A 23742-nucleotide genomic window follows, 5' to 3' on the forward strand; every position below is an offset into this window, starting at 1 on the left:
TATATCGCAGCTATAGGGGGCGATATATCGCAGCACGTAGATACTGAAAACACGAGACGATGCACGACAGCCTCGGGCATACTGGCCCAGGCGATATATCGCCTACAGGGGGCGATATATCGCCTCCTTCAGTGTATTTTGAAATGTTTTGAATTCATTTTCCATTCTGCCATTCAACCTCTTGATAAGTCCAACATCTTTTTGAACGAGTCTTCAGCCTCTGCTGAACGATTATTCAAATTATTTTCACCTAAAAAGCTATTATTTTTATTCAAGTAAAATCAAGATCCTTTCATTCCTAAACTCTATAAATAGGACCTAGTACCCATCCATTATTCATCTTTTGCTCTAAGTTCAGAGGCTGCAAGTGCTAAGTGAGTGTGAGAGTATAAACACCTGGGTTTGGGAATCATAAGCTTGATCATCATAAGCTTATCAAACACTTTGGGAAGTAAGGTTTTAGAGTATTTCGGTTTGAGGTGTAGATTGGTCTTACAAGTCTTCAAGGTAACCCAAAACTCTAGTTCAATTCTGTATTTGTTCTTTTAAGTTCTCATAATCTTCTACTCAGCCTCTAACCTTAATCTTTATTTTGGTTAGGAAATCCAAGTTCTTGAGCACATAAGTTTTGGTAAGTATGTGTCTCAATGGTTTAGTCTTCCCATTCCTTTTCATCTCTTTTTCTTCATTAGACTCACTCTTTTTCATAATGATTATTAGGAGTCTTCCAAAGTCCCAGCACTGTCCACATATCCCGGTAACTTTGGTAAGGAAAATAGGATAGAATCTATATGTTTTATGCTTATGTTATCTTATGTTTTATGTTATGAAATATGTTATAAAATATGTTATGAATATGTATGTTTGTGGCTTGGGCATATGACCCATATGACTAACAAGACCCCAAATAGATTATGGGCATATGACCTACTTAGCTAGTAGGACCCCACTAATCTCATGGGCATATGACTTGTTTAGTCTATGGGACCCCAAGTAATAATGGCCATTATAGTATGTGTATGTAATAAGTGTTATGTTATGTCTTTACATTTCTTATGAAATTTATGTTTATGACTATGTGTTAGATTTTCCTTGCTGGGCATTAGGCTCATTCCTTTCTGTTTTATGTGCAGGAAAATAGCTTTAGAGGCGGTAAGATTCGTGGATGCTTAGAGAATGTGTATCGGTGATGAACGGATTCAAGGAGTCGAGAGTTCGATTTCGAGGATGTAGTCGTTTACTTATGGTCTTTATCTGTATTTTCCGCACTTACTATGTAACCCCTTTATTTTTAAATCATGTTATGTTTTTTTTTGTTTTTCAAACAATGGGATCCCATATCCTTCTTGATATTTTGTAAGTAACTCTTATTTTTACAAGTTACTCAATAAAATTATGGTATTTTCGCAAATGTAAGTTCTATTAAGGTTTTGTATGTATAGTTTCGTTAATGGTCCAAAAGTCTAGAGTAGTGGGTCATTACAAAACTCCCCCAAACTTACTCTTTACTGGCCCTCGAGTAAAGAATACAACAATAAACAAAGTCGACTAAAAACCTAAACAACAAACACAATTGAATCAAGTCGACAACAATAATTCACACCTCAAGCTATGATGAATAACACACTTATATAATCTTCAGGAAAATCAACTTATAATGCAGAATTTCAGTCAAAACATTTTTCCAATTCACTTAAGTCTAAACAAAAATAAAAGCTCTCAAAATCATGATTAATAAATAAAATGTATTTGATTCAATTCATTCTCACCAATTTTTTTATTACAATTTATTAATATCATTATCCCATAAGCTTGCTATACTTACTAATCTCCACTAATGTAGAAAACACATGCTCAGAAATCAATAGGACTTTCACAGCTTATAATCGAATGGCTTAGGTAAAGGTAGATGAAAAAGTAATTTAGGCTCAAAATGTACCATAAGCACTCAACCAAACAATTCAACCTTTATCCACTCAAATGCCAAAAAAAAAAAACCAATCCCAAATTTCCCAATATTTCTTCTTTTTAGAGAATTCATAAACTTGATTTTTTTTTTCTAATGATACTGCACTCCCCCAAACTTATTTCTTTGTATTTTCAATTGGAGTGTAGTTCATTTTCAATATAATTTTTTTTTTTTTTTTTCAACTTTTCTTCTTCTCTTGACACAAATTTCGAAATATAAACCTCATTACAAACCATCTCCCAATAACTTCTCATATGCTCATGGTATATCAAAGGGAAAGAAAAATAACCAAATTTCAAATAAGCTCAAAATAAATGTCAAACAAAAAGAATCAAATTAGCCTCAAAATTGGGTAACTAGGGATTTAATAAATCAAGGTTGGCTTGAAAGGCTCAAACGTTCCAAAGAATTTCCTAAATCATCTTCCTAAGCATGCATAATCTAGGATTTTGTCTAAAAAAGAAAGCAAACAAGTTCTAGAATAACAACATTTTCATCATTCAAGCATAAAAATTGTTCAATTACACAAAATTTATTAAAAATCATGATTAAGCTCTCAATTATTTAAGTGGACTCATGTAAACATGGTAAGAAATATTCAACCAAGCACACAGATTTTTATAGTTTTCATTCCATTCAATTTATACAACACATCATTCTATCATATTATCATTGGCTAATCATTGTCAACTTGATTCACACTCTAAACAACCTAGACAAAACACACTAACGCAGAAAATACAACTTAACACAAACAATAAATTCCTTCCCCCAAACATAACCTAAACATTGTCCCCAATGTTAAAATAAAAGCTAAGGAAAAGAAACTAACCTGACACCTCAGACTACTTAAAATGACATGGATCAAGATGGTGAATCGAAAATGGGGAAAGAAGAATTCTTGGGCTAGCCCATAATTCATTATGCTAGAGCCTGAAGTAGCGCTGCAACTCAAATTAGTCTAATATTTAATAGAATTTAAAATCAAATAAAAATAAATAAACAAAATAGTAAAATTAAAGTGTTCATAATCCAAAACTTTAAATAAAACTAATAATAAAAAATGCAAATAAAATATTGGAATGCCTACAAACACGTTGTCGTTAACGTCATTTAGCCGGACACTTGTTTTCTTTCATATTCAACTTGGATCAAGTCCTCCCCTCACATCCTTGAGAGCCATAGTATCATGAGTTGGCCCTCGTTTCTTGTGATTAGAAATTGGTGGAACTTTACCCTGCTCATGTAACATTCGAATCCTTTCACTGAAGAACCTTTATAAATGATGACGCCATTTTCACATTCCACTTTTAACCATGGATCTTTGCTTAGAAACTTCCAACTTGTTCTCTCCTTGTTTTACCACTTCAACTCTACAACAAGTTGGAATTTCCGTTGCTGCAAAAACATTAAATATTACCTCCTCTTTTTGCACTCCTATCTTTAACTCACCCTTTTGTACATCGATCAAAGCCCTACCAGTAGCCAAGAATGGCCTTCCAAGCATTATTGGAATATTTTCATCTTCCTTCATATCTAGAATGATAAAGTCTGCAGAAAGTTGAATTTATCCACCTTCACCAATACATCCTCAAGCACTCCACGAGGATGGTTGACTAATATGTCTGCCATCTGCATAAACACGGTAGTAGGCCGAGCTTCTCCTAAATTCAACTTTCGAAAGATTGATAGAGGCATTAGATTCACATTGGCCCCTAAATCACATAAAGCCTTTGTTTCTACTGAACCCCCTATAAAACACAGTATATTGAAATTACCAGGATCTTTAAGCTTAGGAGGCAGTATCGCACTGCAATCCTCAGTAAGTGCCATTGTCTCATAATCCTCTAGCTTCCTTTTCTTTGACAATTTTTTTTTTCATAAACTTCACATAACTTGGCATTTGTTCAAGTGCCTCAGCAAACAGAATATTGATGTGTAGCTTTTGAAAGATATCCAAAAATTTAGAAAAATGATTATCAAGCTTATTCTTTTTAAGCCTCTGAGGATGTGGAATCTTTATATGGTGATCTACAATTATTTATGGCTACTTCTCTAAGTTCTCAGTAACATTTGACCTACTCCCCTCCTCTCCTTATCAACCACTTTTGGCTCTTTTAACTCCGCACCACTCCTCAAGGATATTGCATTGCACTGCTCTTTTGGGTTTACCTCAGTAGTGCTTGATAAGTTCCCTCGAGCACATTTTTTCATCAAAGTAGCCAACTTCCCCATTTGAGTCTCCAAACTCATGATAGATGCCCTAGTTTTTGTCATGAACTGGTTCAATCCATCGGGCAGTATTCCAGGTTGTTTCATGTGTATTGGCTAATGTGATTGTGGCTGTGGTGATGGAAATTGTTGCTGACTTTGAGGGAAATATTGTTGTGCGGCTTGATTATTTGTCCAAGAGAAATTAGGATGATTCCTCCACCTTTGGTTATATGACATCGAAAATGGGTTGTTGGTTGGTAAAATTTCCTATAGCTTGGACTTGTTCCATAGGTATATTATTCATATCCATGGCAGGACACTGATTTAATGGATGAGCACTCCCACATGGCCACATAAACTCAGAACTTGCATGGTTTTGGCTGATAGGTTGCTCTGTTGTAACTGCTTCGTTAAAGCTTCCACTTGCACTGTAAGCATTGTGATGGCATCTAATTCAATCATAACAACCACCTTCTTGGTTTGTCCCCTTTCAGTTAGCCACTAGTAGTTATTCATTGCCATCTCCTCTAGCAATTCATACGCTTCATTAGCACTCTTGCTCATGACTGCACCTCCTGCTGCAACATCTATTATGGTACGAGTATTACCATTCAACCCATTATAAAAATGATGGACCAGCATCCACTTCTCTATACCATGATGTAGACACTTTCTTAACAATTATTTAAATATTTCCCATGCATCATACAATGATTCCCCTTATTTCTGATATAAATTATTGAATTCCCCTCTCAACTTTGCAACTTTTGTTGGAGGGAAAAACTTTGCTAAAAACTTCTGGGCTAACTCCTCCCATGTTGTGATAGAATTAGCTTGCAGTGAAATTAGCCAACTCTTTGTCTGGTCTCGTAGAGAAAATGGGAATAATCTAAGTCTGATCGTACCGTCACTCACCCCATTCATCTTAAATGTTGCACATAGCTCTAGAAAATTGGCTATGTGCAAATTTGGATCTTCTATGAGCAACCCCCCAAACTGAACACTAGACTGCACCATTTGTAATATTGCTGGCTTAATCTCGAAATTATTTGCAACAATAGTGGGGTGTCTAATGCATGAATGAACTCTTGTGATAGTAGGAAGTACATAGTCTCTAAGCATCCTTGGTCCTCGTTCCACTAGAACCTTTGCAATGTTTGGGATATTATTAACATTAGCAGCATTTCCTTGATTCTCAGCCATGGCAAAATCCAACCTGTTCTTTATCTTTCGATTCTTTCTGCACGTTCTTTCAATTTCAAGATCTACCGGCATGAGTTCATTTTGTCTACTTCCTCGCATATATCAATAATTCATGAAACACGAAACAACCTTGATCCAAATGAGTATAAAATATAAAAACCAAATTAGAACAAAAAACAATTAATATATTAAGTCCTCGGCAACGGCGCTAAAAACATGATCATGAAAATGTGATACGCAAGTATACGTAATCGATTCAAGTAATATAGATCATAAATAAAGTATCGTTCCCACAAGGACTATCAACCAATTACCAATAAATGCTTTTAAATTTCTATTTGACTGTCGAAAATAGAGTGATTTTTAAACTAAAACTTAAAATTAAAATAAACATTGCAAGAATAAAAATTGATTCAATAATTAAAACCCTAGGGTGTTAACTTCATCAACTTTTCATTCTATTAATTTTATTAATCAGTTCTAAATTTATTTCTTCCTATTCTAATAGCAGGTTAACAAAAAATGATTCCTATTCTTTTTCAAGATATAAGATCTCAACCTATATGCAGGTTTTCTACATCTCTGTGATAAACTTAAACATATAGCAGACATTAAGCATAGAAACCTAATTACTACACAAGCCATATAGGTAGTTTCGTCCAATATGTAACCTATGTCTATATAAAGATAGCATATTCAATTCTCATCTTTCAAATTTTGAATCAAAATCCTAAATCAAGCAAATATTGATGAGGTATTTACTAGCATTAAGCAAACATTATATAGATTAGAATAAAGAAGAAGAAATAATATAACATCATAATAAAATTATATAGAAATCCAAGTGACTACATTAAACCCTAGATAGAAGTTTTTAGTTCATATAAGACATGACTAAAACAACAAAATAATTATTCAGAAACATAAAATTCAACGACTTGAAGAAGAAATAAAAAAAAATGAAAGTGCAGAAAAACTAATCTCAGAATCAAATTTAATCTCTAAAAACATAATTAAAATCCAACCTTACCCTAATTAAACCCTAACGTATGAATTTATACTAAAAAAACACGATTTCTTCCTTTTTCATAGGCGGGCTGTGACTTGGCCTTTCCTAGGTCGTGGCCTGTGTCTTTATTTAGCCCTTCAGCATCTAGTTAACATTTGTAGGCGCCGCGACCCTCTAAACCCAGGTCGCATCTCGCCTCTCCATGGACCTCCTGGGTTTTCCTCTGACTTCTGCTAGCGCCATGACTCTAATTCCGTTCAACAACCCTTGAGCCTCTGACTTTACTATAGTCGCAGCCCTTAAGCCCATGCTGCGACTTTAATTCCATTTTTTGTCAGATTTTAACCTTTTGACATCCTTCCTTCATCAAAACTTATTATTATTCATCCTTACCGCCAATTTGAGTCAAACAACCACCAAAAGCTCCATTTTCCACCATTTCCTCTTCTTTTAGCATTTAATTCATGATTCAATGCACCGTCCTACAACAAAGACAAACAAAAGCGTAATCTTGCACAAAACAAACATAAAGACTCAAGATTACCACAAAAACACATTCTAAAACGACACTAAAATGGAGTTATTAGAGATCAAGCTTAGAAGCAATTTTGGTGAAGATTGAAGAAGGTTCTTGAGGATTAGTAGCTCTTGATTAGGACTAGAGGTTACTAGGATCATCACCAATCGAAAGTTTTCAAAATTTCAAAGGTAAGACCCCTGCTTTTGGTATTTCAATGGTGTTATTAAGTTTCTTTTAGTTTTGATCAATAAGGGTGAGTTTATGGATGTTTTGTGGTGAGATGAGTATTGGGTTTTTTTGCCTAAGCTTTTTTCTAAATTTTTAGGTTGGAATTATGTTGAAAATGTTTGTATTGGTCGAAATTGGGGTCTAATTCTGCTGGAAAGCGAAGGTTTGGAAAATTGGGGAAGAACATTATGTTATGGGCTATTTTTGGGTTTCTGGCGACCTAGCGAGATCGCGCTAGTGTCCCGAAACCGGGGGATTGAAATTCGATTTGGGGGCTAGGGGCTTGGGGTGCGATCGCTTCAATGCCCTAAAAAGCCCAATATTTCTATGGGCGCAACTGCGCCAGGGGCAGCGGGACCGCACCAGATGCCCCAAAAAGTTGTTTTGCTGAGTTTTGAGAGTAAGGCCCAAGGGATCGGGAATCCAGTTTGGGAGCCCACTTAGGGGCTTGGGGGACGTTTTTAGCGCCATGTAAACTAGGAACAGTGGTTCTGAGAGTTAGAGTCTAGATTGGAACTCGGGATCTGGGGTTGATTCACTACAACGAAACCCCCCTTCAATAACACATCATTATAATACTATTAAAAAAGTATTATAGTATATATAAAGTTAATGAGTAAAGTAACATGCGGCAAGTGAAAAAAAAAAAGCGACAAATTTGCCTTCTCATTTTCCCTATCTCGAACCGAAGTCTTCATCTCTTTCTCTCTCTCTCTCTCTCTTTCTCACTATCTCATTTTCCCTATCTCGGACCGAACCAGTCTTCATCTCTTTCTCTCTCTGTCTCATTTTCCATCATATTTTCCTTCTCTCCTTTCTCTTCCTGCTATACCCATCACCACCTCCTCCTCCTCCTCTCTTGGACCGAATCACTGCCTCTCTCAGACCAAACCTCCTACTGGAGCCTTAACGAAGAAAAAAAATGGAGCCAAAGTATCTCAAGATATATGCCTCCTCCTCATCATTTTCATCTCCATTTCAATTTTCATTTCAGAACCTAACAAAGGTTAAATCTTCCCTTGAGGTTTGATTTTTTTTTTGGATATTTATGTTTTGATTGTTGTGTTCTATTGTCTATGAGCTCAATGTTTTTGTTTCTTCATCTCACTCTAATATTGATCGATGCCAAGTCTCGACCCGCGGTGGTCACTTTTTGAGTATTTATGGTTTTGTTTTGAATATAATTTTGGGATTATACATGACATGAATATGAATAATTCTTACTAAATGGATTCGGGTGTTTATATATGTATATATATATATTGCTTAAACATGGGTATAATCGCATCTAATTTGCGAATAAGAGTTTTTGGATTGGTAGATTTCAATAAGAGCGTGGCCTATGTTGTGTTTGAATAGGAATGACAGGGAATATTTGTTTTTCTTTTTGGGTTTACAGCATCTGATGTTTTTCATGAAACACAATTTCACACCAAAACCTTTTTTATGTCTTCTAGGACCTAGGGGTTTGTTAAAAATCAGGTAGTTAAGTCTTATTCCTAGCTAGCTTATAAAAATGATCTTTTATTATATTCCATACTAACACGAGATATATGTTTCTTGACAATTCAGGCACCTAGAACGTCAAGAGGAAACATTTTAAAATCATCTGAAGGATCGAATGGCAATAGTCCATCAGCCAGCCCCTGGGGCAGCATCATTGACAACCTCAATGGACTCCTTTGTACATTGAGAGAAAAATTTGTACGGGATTAGTTTGGCAATTTTGAAGTTAGTCATCTCTTGATTTTCCTCTTTAACAAACTGCGAGCTTATCCATAGCTTTGTTTCAGGTTCCTCCAGTTCTTGCTCAGAAGATATTTTCTTAGGTTTTTACGTATATCAATGTGCAACTCTTTAATAGGTATTTCACTGTTTCCATTTTTTCATATACGTGTTTGGTTTCAATTAAAAGCAATTGTATTAACTTCAGAATGCATTGTTCACTGATGTTGTGGCAGCCTTCTTCTATGTCGAGAGTGTTGCACTTTCAGCAATGGGGAATATGTGAAGTCTGGTTTGGCTGAATTAGAACTGTGGTGTTGCCAGGCAAAAGAAGAGGTACTGTTTTACTATTGTAATCATTTAAAGGATAACTCTCTCTTCCACTCTTCCCTTTTTCCACCCCTCTCTCTCATAATTTACCCCATATATGCTTTGAGTTTTCTTGGGTTAATAATTACTCTTCTTGCAGTATGCGGGCTCGTCTTGGGATGAACTCAAACATGTTAGGCAGGCTGTTGGATTTTTGGTATGTCTATTCAGTTGTGTTAAGAATAACTGCTGGATGAGATTTCTTTAGATTACATTGCTGGCATATGATTCCCTAAAATTTTGCTATCTTTTATGTTAATGGTTTATATAGTTGTGTAGTACAGAGTTGTATGGTTTAGTATGCAGAATGGCTAGAACCTTGAGTTATGTAGAAAAGCCATTTGAAAATTTTAAATTCTCATTAATATGAATAGTAAATGAGCATATTACCTTTTCATTGACATTTTTTTTAAATATATGTAATATATTATATATATATACACATATATATACATAAACTGTCATTGTCATGCTTTAACTTCATACGATGATTAATTGTAAAACTAATTTGTGAAATGATTAATTTGCAGGTTATACATCAGAAATCTAGAATTTCATACGATGAAATTACAAATGACCTATGCCCAGTAAGTTTCTCTTCTCTTGCAAAACTGGGAGAACATCAACTGTGGATGTTTCCAGGATGCAATATTCCGAGTAGTGGCTGCAATACTCCACTTAGGGAATATCAAATTTTCAAAGGGGACAGAATCAAATTCCTCTGAACCCAAGGATGAGAAATCACGATTCCATCTCAACACAGCAGCTGAGCTTTTCATGTGGGATCATTATTTTATACTGTTTTTTAAAAATGCACTTTTGGATATTCATGGATAAATGAATGCTAATAGTTCATTCTGCAACGTTTGTTAGGTGCAATGAGAAGTCTCTTGAGGACTCTTTATGCAAACGTGTGATTGTGACCCGAGATGAGACCATAACAAAGTGTTTGGATCCAGATTCTGCAGCTCTCAGTAGAGATGCTCTGGCTAAAATTGTTTATTCAAGATTGTTTGATTGGTAATGTCAAATTGTCAATACACTCATGAAGAATGAAAATAATAAGCTGCATTTATTTTGATTGTTTGTTCATACTGTGAACTTTGAATTCCCCAGGCTTGTGAACAAGATCAATAACTTTATTGGTCAAGATCCTGATTCGAAGAACTTGATTGGGGTTCTAGATATTTATGGATTTGAGAGTTTCAAAACAAACAGGTGCTTAACCGGTACACCTTTTGTTTTTGTTATTTAGAGAGGACTTCACTAAATCACTGTGTTCCAGGTGGTAGAGTTGTTTAATTAGGCAGAATTTCTGTTTTGTGGTATAACAAAATTGATTCCTTTGTTAATATTCTTGATTATATGCTGAGTGGTTTTACTTGTGCAAATAAGCCATCGGGAAAATGTTATTGCCAGGGCTGTCTTTTGGTAATAGAGGTGATGATGTACCTCTTTTCTTTGTATGGTTTACTCTCATGAAAACACATTCTTTTCTCTTTAGGGAACCCTTTGGGTTATGGCTCAGTTCTCACTTTCACTTAGATTTTACTGCTAGCATTTGATTTCATCTCGAGTGTTTTGCTGATTCTTATGTTATCTGGTTTGGCAGTTTTGAGCAATTCTGTATCAATTTGACAAATGAAAAACTACAGCAACATTTTAATCAGGTTCGAGAAGATTTATCTTCTTTTGGTTTTAGTGAATCTGCTAAACTTTTTTTGGCTTACTTAAATTACTATTTGACAGCATGTTTTCAAGAAGGAGCAAGAAGAATATACAAAAGAAGAAATTGACTGGAGTTATATAGAGTTTATTGACAATCAAGATGTTCTTGATCTCATTGAAAAGGTTGGTTGCTGTCTTTATATATATATATATACACATATTATGAAACATGTTTCTTGGCATACTTGTGTTAAAATCAATTATGATCTTTCCAACTTTGGTCGTTGAGGCTTTATATCTTTAATATACAAGTGCTTTTGCTGTTATGAGGATTCTAAGACATGTAATTTCTTTGTTGTTTCAGGCCATATGATTTAGACTATTACATTACTGAATATGATGCATCTTAATCGGAGAACTTTATTTGATATTGGGTAGTTATTTGGATATTCAATGATATAAAGTTATATGGGATTGTCCGGGAAAATATTGGATACAGTTTGATATTGGGTAGTTATTTGGTTATTCAATGTGAAAGAATCAAAAGTGTTTTTATTTGTTGACTAAGTTTGCTAGAGACTGGAGTTTCTTGTTGTAATTTTCTTCAATCTGATCTTCTATCAAACCTGTATTTTTTCATATATTTATACAAGTTCATTTTTTTTTTAAATCTGGGAACTTTATTAGTATGGATTTATAACAAGTACGAGTCTTATTTGTAAAATTTTATTAAACTGTGTTTTCTGTAACATTTATCTTGAAGCTGACATATCTATGATCTGTCAAATATTGAAATAATTTGAGTTTATTTTTGAAGTTTGACTTAGTTATTGATTTGCTTAACTCCCTACCCTCCCTGCTGAGTATAGAGTGGTCTTTTTTTTTAGGGGATTTATTCAACTTCAATCAGTTGGTGAGGCATATAAATTGTTCTACCTTGGGCCCCTTCAATTCACAAAAATTAAGAAGGGTAATAGAGCATGTTGGCTTTCTTGCACCCACAAGTATTCAGAATAGCAATTCATACATACACATTCTTTCAAATAATTAATTGTCACATACTTCAGCTTTTGATAATTCCATGTTGACTTTTGCTATACAATAGCTGCTTGATTGGACATTGTCATTTGATAGACATGTTTTTCTTCTCTTTGCTAGAATCTATCATTTGATGAATGAGAGAGTAGTTGGAAGTTCATTTCTTTGTTTCTATTTTAATGTACATGTTCTTCTATTATTTCATAAACCTGGAGGAATCATTGCTCTTTTGGATGAGACGTGGTATATATACAAGCTTTTATGGAATAACCTCTTTCATTCATTTTTTTAAGATAGGAATATTTACAGTTTACTTTAGATTTATTGTTCTATGTTAGTGAGGTTGTGACAGCTTGTGTTATTTGTAGTATGTTTCCAAGATCAACAAATGAGACTTTTGCGCAGAAGCTGTATCAAACCTATAAAGACCACAAACGATTTAGCAAGCCGAAATTAGCACGCAGTGACTTCACAATTTGTCATTATGCTGGAGAAGTAAGTGTAAAACTTAATTATATATATTTTATTATGAAATATCATAATCATTTAATCATGTAAAAGAGGATGCAAAAAATTGGTCAATATATATATCCATGGTAAAATCTTATTGTCAGGTTACATATCAAACGAAGCTCTTCTTGGATAAGAACAAAGATTATGTTGTTGCTGAACATCAAGAACTTTTGGATGCTTCCCGTTGTTCTTTTGTTTCAGGCTTGTTCCCTCCTTTACCAGAAGAATCTTCCAAATCATCAAAATTCTCTTCAATAGGTTCTCGCTTTAAGGTCTGTTTTCTATCCTAATATGTATATCCTTGGGAAAAATGGTCAGTTCCTTGATGGTGACTATGATCATTCTTGTACTTTCTACAGCAACAACTACAATCTTTGCGTGGTAGTACATCTTGCTATACCCTGCTGTTTCGTCAAGTTTTGGAGTCATTACAAATTTAATTTAAAATTTATATGCTTACAGGTGGAAACTAGCTTAAGTCTTATGTTCTTAATAATAAAAGGACTTTTTTTTTTACAATGTGCATGTATATTGAGATGATTTCTTTGGAGCAATTCTTGACAACATTAGTAGTTGAGGCCTTTAGAATGGAAGAATGTATTTCACTAATTTTTGTATACATTTGTTTTTTTGTATTTAGTGATAAAGGAATCTGAATTGGGCATAAATTATGTTGTAATATGATTTCTTAAGCCTAGACTAGTAGACTAAATATTGTAATTACATTTGAGTAATTAATAAAAATCTATTTATGTTACCTTATTTGGCTTCAACTTTCATATTTGTTTTCCTAGTTTTGTGTAAGTAAAAAAAGATTATGTTTCTCTAAGCTAATATAACACATGTGTTATACTAAAGTGTAGTATAACACAAAAAAAGTGTTATACTAAAGTGTAGTATAACACAAATTTATAAATATTGAAATGTGTTATATAATCGACTATAAATAACATAATTAAACACTTATCTATTTATTAAAATAACACAGAAATTGTGTTATCGTTGACAGTACAATAACACATCTGTATAACAATGATAAAGTGTTATGTAAAGTACCCTGACCTACAATAACATAGTCGGTCTTAACACATCAAAAAGTGTTATGGTATGTTTTGATAACACATTTTCGGTGTTATTATAAGAATTTTTTCTTGTAGTGATTCCTGATGAATGTATACTTGTATTGTGACTAGGGTTTCTAAAAGGCTCATGGCAGGGATAATGTCGGGCTCATTTCATCATTCACACGAAACTCGAGGTAAGAAAACTTCACTCTAGTTGTGATTAGGGCTCGGGCCCCTATTAACGAGCATAATTATAGTTATGCCTGTGAATATCTGATTAAGCATACTAGGATGCACTTTATTTGATTATATGATAGATAATTTATATGTTTGATTACCCATTATTGCAAAGCTCGGCTTATGAGCCGAGGTCGGCACTAAGCGTGCAGAACGCAGGTCGCTATGGGTAGGCCACCCTAGGAGTGCAGTATGCACTTGTCTAGCTCAGATGCCACTTGAGTAAATAGAAGTACGATATGCACTTGTGTGATTATGTGGCGCATAATTGTATAATGTGCATGTTTGAGTATAGTTATTACTATTACGTATGATGTCTATATTCTGTGAACTATCTTAATTTGTTTTATTAAGTTTTCTTGTTGAGCCTTGGATCTCGAGTGCTATGTAGTGCAGGTAAGGGTAAGGAGAAGCTTGGCCAGCCATGAGTTGGAGAGTATTAGGGGCGGTATGTATATATGCAGCCTACTCGACCGCAATGGCTGAGATATCATAGAGGAACTAGGGTTGGACCCTATTTTGCCCCTTAGGTTTGCTTATTTTGTAGTCCTTTGAGTTGTAAATAACTTTTCAACTTCTATTTTGTGATCCCATGTAAAGACTAAAACTTTTTAATGAAAATGTTTATTCCTTTGACCAAGATTTTTAATACCTGAGCTATTAGTTACTTAATCACACGTTTTAGTCCAAATGACTCATTTAGCGAGTCCAGCACTATTTTAACTACACATCGTAACAGTCCCTGATTAGTAGGGCATTACAACTTGGTATCAGAGTTGCTAAGGTTTAAGGGTTCCTAATGATGGGTTAGGCATGTACACTTGCTACTAAGGACAAACTCAACTCATGGTTTGGTAACTATTAATATAGTTATGTGTTCAATTGCTTAAATGAAATATATATGCCTTACCTGCCTGTCTAATTAGGAAGCATGAGCTATTATAAAAGTGCCTGGCCCTTGACTGTTGTATGCATGTTAAAGATGTGCTTATTAGCACAATTGTTGCTTATAGATGCTAAAGAAATGCTTATTAGCATCCTTGTTGTCTCTGGATGCTGGAAATGCTTAATAGCATTATTATATGAATATGAATGTCAGGAACGTGCTTATTAGCACTACTGATGTTTGTGAATGTTAAGAAGTGCTTATTAGCACCCTGATTGAGCATGAATATGAATTTCCATGCTTATTAGCATGACTATATATGTATGAAAGATATTGAAATGCTTATTAGCATTGCCGATGCATGTGAATGCTTATTTGATCGGCTTTGGACCGTGGGTTGGCATGGCCTACTATTATTATTGGCTGATGAGCTGAGTCATTGATTGTAGATAAACTTAGAAGCATGCTTCTAGGGCATTCAAATGAGCCAGTCAGTGTTGAAAGTAAGGTAAAAAAATAATGAACAGGGTTAGAACCCTCTGCCAACCCCTGAGAACTGGCGACAGATGCTTGCTGAAATGCAAGCTAGGTTACAGAGGCAGGAAGAAGAAATTTGACAATTAAGACAGCAGCAGATTCTGGCAGGGAACGCTGCGTTAGTAGCACCACCTGCTGCCATAGTATTGGTTGTATAGCTGCAACCAAAGATTGAGAACTGTTGGGAACTAGTGTATGAATGGTTCAAGAAGCAGCACCATCCAATTTTATAGGGTAGCACAGATCCACTCAAGGCTGACTAGTGGATGAGCATGAACACATCCATCGTAGACTTTATGAGGGTGGCGGGTAATGAGAGGGTGGCTTATACCACATACATGTTTTGGGAGGATGCTCGAATCTGGTGGGAGGTGGTTCCCAGACTAGGGATGTGACCACAATGAATTGGGAAGAGTTCAGAGATGTATTTAATGAAAAATGCTATAATGATGCAGTGAGAGCTGCGAACGAAGATGAATTCAAAAGTTTGGTTCAAGGAAATATGTCAGTAACAAAATACGCCCTGAAGTCTGATAGACTAGTCAAGTTTGCTTTGGACTTGGTGCCTACTGATGTAACCAGGAAGAAGAGATTTCTTAGGGGGTTTAACTCTGTGATATCCCGAGATGTCAGAATTACCACAGTGCCTGGAGTGATGACATACACTCAGGTCGTAGAGAGGCCTCACTATAGAGGGTGTTGAAAATAAGATCTAGTGTGAGAACACGACCAGAAGGGATACTAGGAGGATGCGACCTCCCTTTATAGGATCTGGTAGGGGTGGAGGCCGTAGTGACCAGAAAAAGAAGACCCCAGATACTATTTCAGCTTCAAGCTCTGATAGAAGGCCATGGGGTATACAAATTGGCTGCCAATGCGACAATGAGGTCTGGAGGACATATCCAGAGTGCGCCAAATGTAGAAGAAATTATCTGGGAGAGTATTGGACGAAGGCATGTTTTTTATGTGGAATGGTGGGGCATCTCAAGAAAGACTGCCCAAGAGTGAAGAAAGAGGAGCCGAAAAAGGCGGATAGCTTGACTCCAGCTTGACTGTTCTCACTGACACAGGTAGAGGCTGAGGCTAGTTCCTTAGTAGTGACAAGTTAATTTTCTAATGCTGACACTTCTTACACTATACTGATTGATTCTGGTGCTACACACTCCTTTGTTTCTAGTAGAGTAATTGATAGACTGTGTATGCCATGTGATTATTATACTATTGTCTTTGTAACCTTATTGGCTATGGGGGAGCTGGTAGTCTCTAAAAGATGGGCCAGATCATTACCGGTGACAGTGGATGGCAGAGAGTTGTTAGTTGATTTGATTGAGTTAGCTATGAACGACTTTGATATGATTTTGGGAATGAAATGGTTAGTTAGATATGGGGCAACCATTGATTGTAAAAAGAAAATGGTAACCTTTGAGCCTGAGGGTGAGGATCCCTTTGTAATTGTTGGCACTGTGCATGGACCCCGTGTACCAATGATATCAGCATTGAGGGCAAAAGACCTACTGCGAGGTGGTTGCATAGAATTCCTAGCCATTGTGGTGGATACCACTCAGGTCGTGCCAGTGGGACCAAAAAAGACTAGATTAGTCTATGAGTTTCTAGATGTGTTTCCAGAGGAATTGCCAGGGTTGCTGCCACACAGAGAGATAGAATTTGTTATTAAACTGGCACCAGGGATAGAGCCAGTTTCTAGGGCACCATATAGAATTGCCCCAACAGAGTTGAAAGAGCAAAAGGTACAATTACATGAGTTGTTAGACTTGGGTATTATTGGACCCAATTTCTCTCCATGGGAAGTGGCAGTTCTATTTGTGAGGAAGAAGGATGGTTCTCTAAGGATGGTATTCTCAAAGATAGACCTTCAATCTGGTTATCACCAGCAGAGGATCAAGGAGGAAGATATACCAAAGACAGCTCTTTGCACCAATTATGGGCATTATGAGTTTCTCATCATGTCATTTGGTTTGACTAAAGCCCTAGCAGATTTTATGGATCTGATGAACAGGGTGTTCAGGGATTATCTGGATCAGTTTGTGATCGTCTTCATTGACGATATTATAGTTTATTCTCAGTTAGAGGACGAGCATAAGCAGCATCTTAGGTTGGTTTTACAGAGGCTGGGATAGCACATATTGTTTGTGAATTTCAGGAAGTGTGAGTTCTGGTTACCTCAGGTGACTTTCCTTGGTCACATTTGTAATGACCCAACTATTTCTAAGACCTTGGACCATTAAAACTACTAGACATAGCTACTATTTTGGGAAAGATACATAAGAAATAATATAACTTTATTAAAACTCAAAATATTGTATCAAATACATAATAATAGAAAATATGGCATGGGTACCCATTGTTTAAAAGAAAAACATAAACTTTAATTCAATTTTTTAAAAAAAAACTAAATGCGGAAAATACATGGAAACATAATTTAAAAAAAAAAACAAAAAACAACGTCATCCTCGATAGACACACAGTCCACTCAGTCCGTTCATCCTCAACACACAAGCCAAGCTACCAAGAATCCTTCCACCTTCCAAATTCATTTTCCTGCATCACACTAAAAATAAAGGAATGAGCCTAATGCCCAGCAAGGAAAACCTACTAAAAACATACATCATATATCATAAGCATAAAACTACATCATAAACTAAACTATAAAAACATATATCATATATCATAAGCATACACTATAAAACATATGGCTATAAAAACATATACCATATACGAGTACAATATTAATGGCCATTAACTTATTAACATGGCATGCGATAAACCATCTAGGTCCCCTGTCTAATATCTGAGGTAGGTTAGATCACATGGTAGTATATAATAACCCATCTAGGTCCCCTGTCTAATATCTGAGGTAGGGTAAACCATAACTCTAAACCATGAAAATGATAAACACTAGGTCTTGCTAGTTAAGCAACTATGAGCCCTAGATAACACCAAAAAAAAAAAACATAACATAACATATTATAACATAAACTTATCATAACATATTATACAATACATAACGTATAAGCATATATAAACTATCATATTTTCCTTACCACAATCGGGATATTTCAGAACAAATGCGGGACTTGGAACACTCCTAAAACCAACAATAAAAATGGTGAGTATTTCTAAAGAGTAAAGAATAAATATGGAAACTAAACCTTCAAGATGAAACTTACCAAGAAAGATCTTTAAGTTTCAAGAGCCTAATCAAAAACCAATAACAAAAGTTAGGATCTGAATAAAAGTACTAAAGAAAACTTAAGAGTTTAAAGGATTGAACTTATTTAATAAGAGTACCTTAGTTGACCTTATTGATTGGTCTAACTCCAATACCGAAATACACTAAACCTCACTTCCCAAGTATATTTTATAAAGCTTGAGAATGGCAAAGTTTTTTCCCAATCCAAGTGTTTACCACTCTATGGTCTCACTAACACCTTGGAGTCTCTGATCACAGCTTGAAGAGTGAGAGGAAGGGCTGGGTACTAGGTCCTATTTATAGAGTTTGAGGAGTGAAATTATCCTATTAAAAAAAATACTTAAATCCTTAAATAAACGTGATTATGACAAGTGTCACGCTCTTAGTGGTTCTGGAAGGTTCTAGAGTTTCTAGATCTTTCTTTTATTAAAAAAAAATACTTAATTTCATTCTAACTATAATCCAAATTTAAATTTAAATAAAATAGAATCCTAACTTCTAACTTCCTAAATCTCGTAACTCTAAACTCACCTGTAGTAAAATCAACATAACTGGAGCTTTAGAACTTTGATTTAGACCATCTTTATACCGTTAGAAAGCTAATTCAATTATCTACAACTTTCTAGAAATACTATTTTTATAAATTCATAACATAATTAGGTCAAAAATAGGTCGGAAGTTACAGTACCCTAAAGTTACGGAAAATTTATTTAATTATCTAAATAACAACCTAATCCACAAATAAACAAGATTGTGAAAAATGCCATGATCCTAATGTTCTTGGAAGATTCTAGAGATTTCTTGAAATTTCTTTTATTTAAACTATAATTAAATCCCTAAATAAACATGCACACGACAAGTGTCATGATCTTATTAATTCTATCTAAACCTTATATTATAATAAATAACATCTTTATAATCAGCTATATTAATCAAACCTTATGTTATAATTAATATTCTTAAACTATAGGTTAAACTTATAAAATCTATAAGTGTTGCTACGAGTGTTCAACTAAGTCCCGGCTTGAACCAAAATCCACAGTAACTATCATACTATAACTACTACTACTACTACTACTACTACTACTACTACTATCTAGCTAGTTAGGTAAATATTCTGGGACTCTACAATTCTCCCCCACTAAAAAGAATTTCGTCCTCAAAATTTACTTATAAAAAAATTATGGATACCGGGCAAACATGTCTTCCTCCAACTCTCACATTGCCTCCCGTTCAGAACTATTACTCTATAGGACCTTGACTATCGGAATACTCTTAGACCGTAATTCTTCCATCCCTCTGCCTAGGATGCTAACCAGTCATTCCTTGTAACTCAAGTCTTCCTGGAGTGCTATCGTATCATATTTGAGGATGTGAGATGGGTCTGACACATATCTACGCAGCATCGAGATGTGGAACACATTGTGACTATCTGCTAGAGCTAGAGGTAGGGCTAATCTATATGCACCTGCTCCCACTTTGTCCAATATCTCAAAAGGACCTATAAACCTAGGACTAAGCTTACCTTTCTTCCCAAAACGATTCACACCTTTCATAGGAGATATCCTTAAGAAGACTTGATCTTCGACTTTGAATTCCACATCAAGTTGCTTGGCTTCTGCATAACTTTTCTAATGTCTTTGAGCAACGAGCATATACTTTCTAATCAGCGCTACTACATCTTGAGCTCCTCTAACAGCTTCGGGTCCAAGTAGTTGCCTTTCTCCTACCTCGTCCTAATGCAACGACGATCGACCCTTCTTCCATAAAGTAGCTTGTAGGGTGCCATCTCGATTGTTGACTGGTAGCTATTGTTGTAGGAGAATTCTATCAGTGGAAAATACTTACTCCAAGATCTCTATGTAAACACTGATCCTCTATCGAATACTATTGTCTTAGAGATTCTATGCAGTCGTACTATTTCTTGGACTTAAACGTCTACATACTGATATGCTGTGTATGAAGTCTTGACAGGTATGAAATGAGCTGACTTGGTTAATCTATCTATTACTACCCGAACTGAGTCGTGCTACTTACTTGTTCGTGGTAGTCCTGTCACGAAATCCATAGTTATGTCGTCCCATTTCCATTCTGGAATACTAAGTGGTTGCAACAAACCTGTAGGCCACTGATGTTCTGCTTTCACTTGCTGGCATACTAAACATTTAGACACAAATTCCGCTATATCCTTCTTCATTCCTAGCCACCAATATATTGCCTTAATGTCGCGAGTCATCTTGGTCGACCCTGGATGAACAGAGAATGGGGTACTGTGCGCTTCTTCTAAAATTGTCCTCTTAATCCTTTGATCATTTGGCATGCATACCCGATCCTTATACCTCAATAAAATTTGACCTGATATTGAGAAATCTGTGGCCTTACCTTCTCTAACTGCATCCATATGTTTTACTAATGTATCATCATGCTCTTGCCCAATCCGTATTTCTTCTAACAGACTTGACTGGATAGACAAGTTAGCCAGCTTACCAATGACAACTTCTATTCCGACATTGATCAGCTTCTGCTGTAGTGGCTTTTCTATTCCAGCTAACACTGCTAGACTTCCATAACTTTTCCTACTTAGCGCATCAGCAACTACGTTGGCCTTTCTCGGGTGGTATAGAATTTCGCAGTCATAATCCTTCACTAGTTCTAACCACCTACGCTGTCTCATGTTAAGCTCATTTTGAGTGAAGAAATACTTTAAGCTTTTGTGGTCCGTATAAATCTCACACCGTTCTCCATAAATATAATGGCGCCAAATTTTTAATGCAAAGACCACCGCTGCCAACTCCATATCATGTGTTGGATAGCGTTGCTCGTACTCCTTCATCTTTCATGAGGTGTAGGCTATTACCTTGTCATTCTGCATCAGCACACAACCCAATCCTTGCTTCGACGCATCACAGTAGACTACAAACTTATCGTTGGGTGTCGGCACACAAAGTAATGGTGCTGAGCATAGCTTATCCTTAAGCAACTGGAAGCTCTCTTCACACTTATCCGTCCAGTTGAACCTTTGCTGCTTCCGGGTCAGGTTGGTGAGCGAAGTGACTATCTTAGAAAAGCCCTCTGCAAACCTTTGATAATAACCTGCTAATCCCAGAAAACTTCTTACCTCAGACGCGTTCTTTGGTCTTGGCCAATCCTTCACAGCCTCTACCTTAGATGGGTCTATAGCAACTCCTTCCTTGGATACTATGTGCCCGAGGAACGTTACTTGCGAAAGCCAAATTTCGCACTTTTTTAACTTGGCGTAAAGTTGATGCTCCTTTAGTCGTAACAAGATCAGCCTTAAATGTTCCTCATGTTCAACTTCGTCCTTTGAGTACACCAAGATATCATCGATGAACACTACGACGAATTCATCCAAATAATCCATAAAGACCATATTCATTAAATCCATTAACGCGGCTGGAGCGTTGGTAAGACCAAAAGACATAACTAGAAACTCATAATGTCCATAACGAGTTCTAAAAGTTGTCTTGGGATTATCCTCTTCCCGTACTTTGAGCTGTGATACCCGGTCCGTAGATCAATCTTTGAAAACAAGGTTGCCCCTCGGAGTTGATCAAACAAGTCGTCAAGTCGGGGTAGCGGGTACTTATTGTTAATTGTCACCTTATTCAGCTCGCGATAATCTATACACATATGCATACTTCTGTCCTTCTTCTTCACAAATAGAATCGGTGCTCCCCATAGCGAATGGCTCGGTGCCCGGTACTAGTTCGATTGGAAGTCTATCTTCTGTGTCGGCGGCAATCCTGCTAGTTGCCCTGCTTCAAACTAGTGAACTCCTCGACCCTTGTAGCGATGACTACCGAGTTGTAATACATCTTGTGGAATAGCTCCACAAATCTTGTCCATGTCATGGTAATGACATCGTTAGTCTGCTGAATTAAGTCTCACCATATTCTAGCATCCTTCTTAAGCAGAGACGAAATGCAGGATATGCGGTCCGCGTTGCCGAGATTCATATGCGCTAGGATTGGCTCTACATTTATGAGCCATTCTTCTGCCTCAAAGGGGTCTGTTGTCCCTTCGAAGTTTGGAGCATGTTGCTTATGAAACCGCTCGTAGATTGGCTCCATGTGCTGAGCTGGGTATGGCACATAGTTCGCCATTGGCCATCCCCCACAAGGACCTACTTAATGGGGTACTTGAGCCATCTGCTGAGGCTGTGGTTGCGGCTAAGGTGTAGGCTAAGTCTGTTGTCAATGTTGCTGTAGTAATTCCTCCACTTACTATCGTAGTCTTGCAATTTCTGCAGTGTTGTCATCCGGCGGCAGCAGCGCTCTTTCATTAGCAGCAATAGTGGTAGCACACGCTTATTTTCTGCGAACTGAAGGGGCTTCATAAGTTTCAGGAGCGACGCTTGAGGCATTCGCGTTGTTGCGAGCAAATCTTCTGAGCGACATCTTCAGCAAAGTTCTAATAGTCGAGGAAACATATTTGAACTTACCCTAATAGGCTCTAAGGTGAAAACTTAATCTAAGCAAACATAACTCAGACCTATTAATTATGACTTCTTATGAAAAGAATTATATAAGCCTTCTTTGTAATTAGGGTGTGTTTCTAAACTTAGAAAAATAAGCCATCTTTATTATTTTCTAAGTGTGTTTCTAATTATCCTATATGACTTAATTCTCAGGCTCGAAACTCATCGTTGTTCCAAAGTTAACCATATTGAGGGAGGGCTGGGATCAGTAAAATTGTTCCCACTACTATGGCCCCCTAAACTCTCAATATAGAACTCAATCCATTGATTTGTACCCACCCTCACCGAACTTGGTCATTATTTATTAAATTTATTATTTATTATGATTGTAAAAGAAAATCAAACTCATACATGTCATTCAAAAATAACAATGATATTAATTTGGAAAAAGTTTTTCACTATATACAATCATAAATGCAAATATAATAAATAAAATAAATAAAGAAAATAAACTAATTTTACAAATATTCTTAACTGAAAACATAAGGGCAAAAACGTTAACTAAACACATAATCATAACAACTATAACATAAACACTTACATTGGCGGTTAGATTCGGAGCTTGAGAGTGTGTATCAAGGAGAACTTCATGCAAATGGACCGTTGCTTTGAAACCAACTGTAATGACACAACTATTTCTAAGACCTTGGGCCATTAAAACTACTAGACATAGCTACTATTTTGGGAAAGATACATAAGAAATAATATAATTTTATTAAAACTCAAAATATTGTATCAAATACATAATAATAGAAAATATGGCATTGGTACCCATTGTTTAAAAGAAAAACATAAACTTTAATTCAATTGTTTTAAAAAAACTAAATGCGGAAAATACATGGAAACATAATTT

The 23742-nt window shown here is 35.9% G+C and overlaps 1 protein-coding gene across 4 annotated transcripts; it reads left to right on the forward strand.

Moving 5' to 3' along the window:
- Positions 1-8078: 8078 nt before the first annotated feature.
- Positions 8079-13309, forward strand: LOC133788702 (myosin-8-like). Of its 4 annotated transcripts, none has more exons than XR_009873347.1 (12): positions 8079-8149; positions 8716-8847; positions 8937-9007; positions 9105-9204; positions 9338-9394; positions 9768-10016; positions 10111-10257; positions 10354-10455; positions 10850-10907; positions 10987-11088; positions 12312-12728; positions 12816-13309. XR_009873347.1 is itself a non-coding variant. In XM_062226274.1 (11 exons), coding segments are annotated over exons 6-11 (420 nt in total). In that variant the 5' UTR covers positions 8079-8149; positions 8716-8847; positions 8937-9007; positions 9105-9204; positions 9338-9394; positions 9768-10014; the 3' UTR covers positions 11279-12289. The 4 variants fall into 4 exon arrangements, 1 of the variants encoding a protein (XP_062082258.1); XR_009873346.1 differs by having other exon boundaries at positions 12312-12438; positions 12558-13309; XR_009873348.1 differs by having other exon boundaries at positions 12312-12438; positions 12658-13309.
- Positions 13310-23742: the final 10433 nt, after the last annotated feature.

This window comes from Humulus lupulus, chromosome 7, assembly GCF_963169125.1.
Source record: "Humulus lupulus chromosome 7, drHumLupu1.1, whole genome shotgun sequence".
Lineage (NCBI taxonomy): Eukaryota > Viridiplantae > Streptophyta > Magnoliopsida > Rosales > Cannabaceae > Humulus > Humulus lupulus.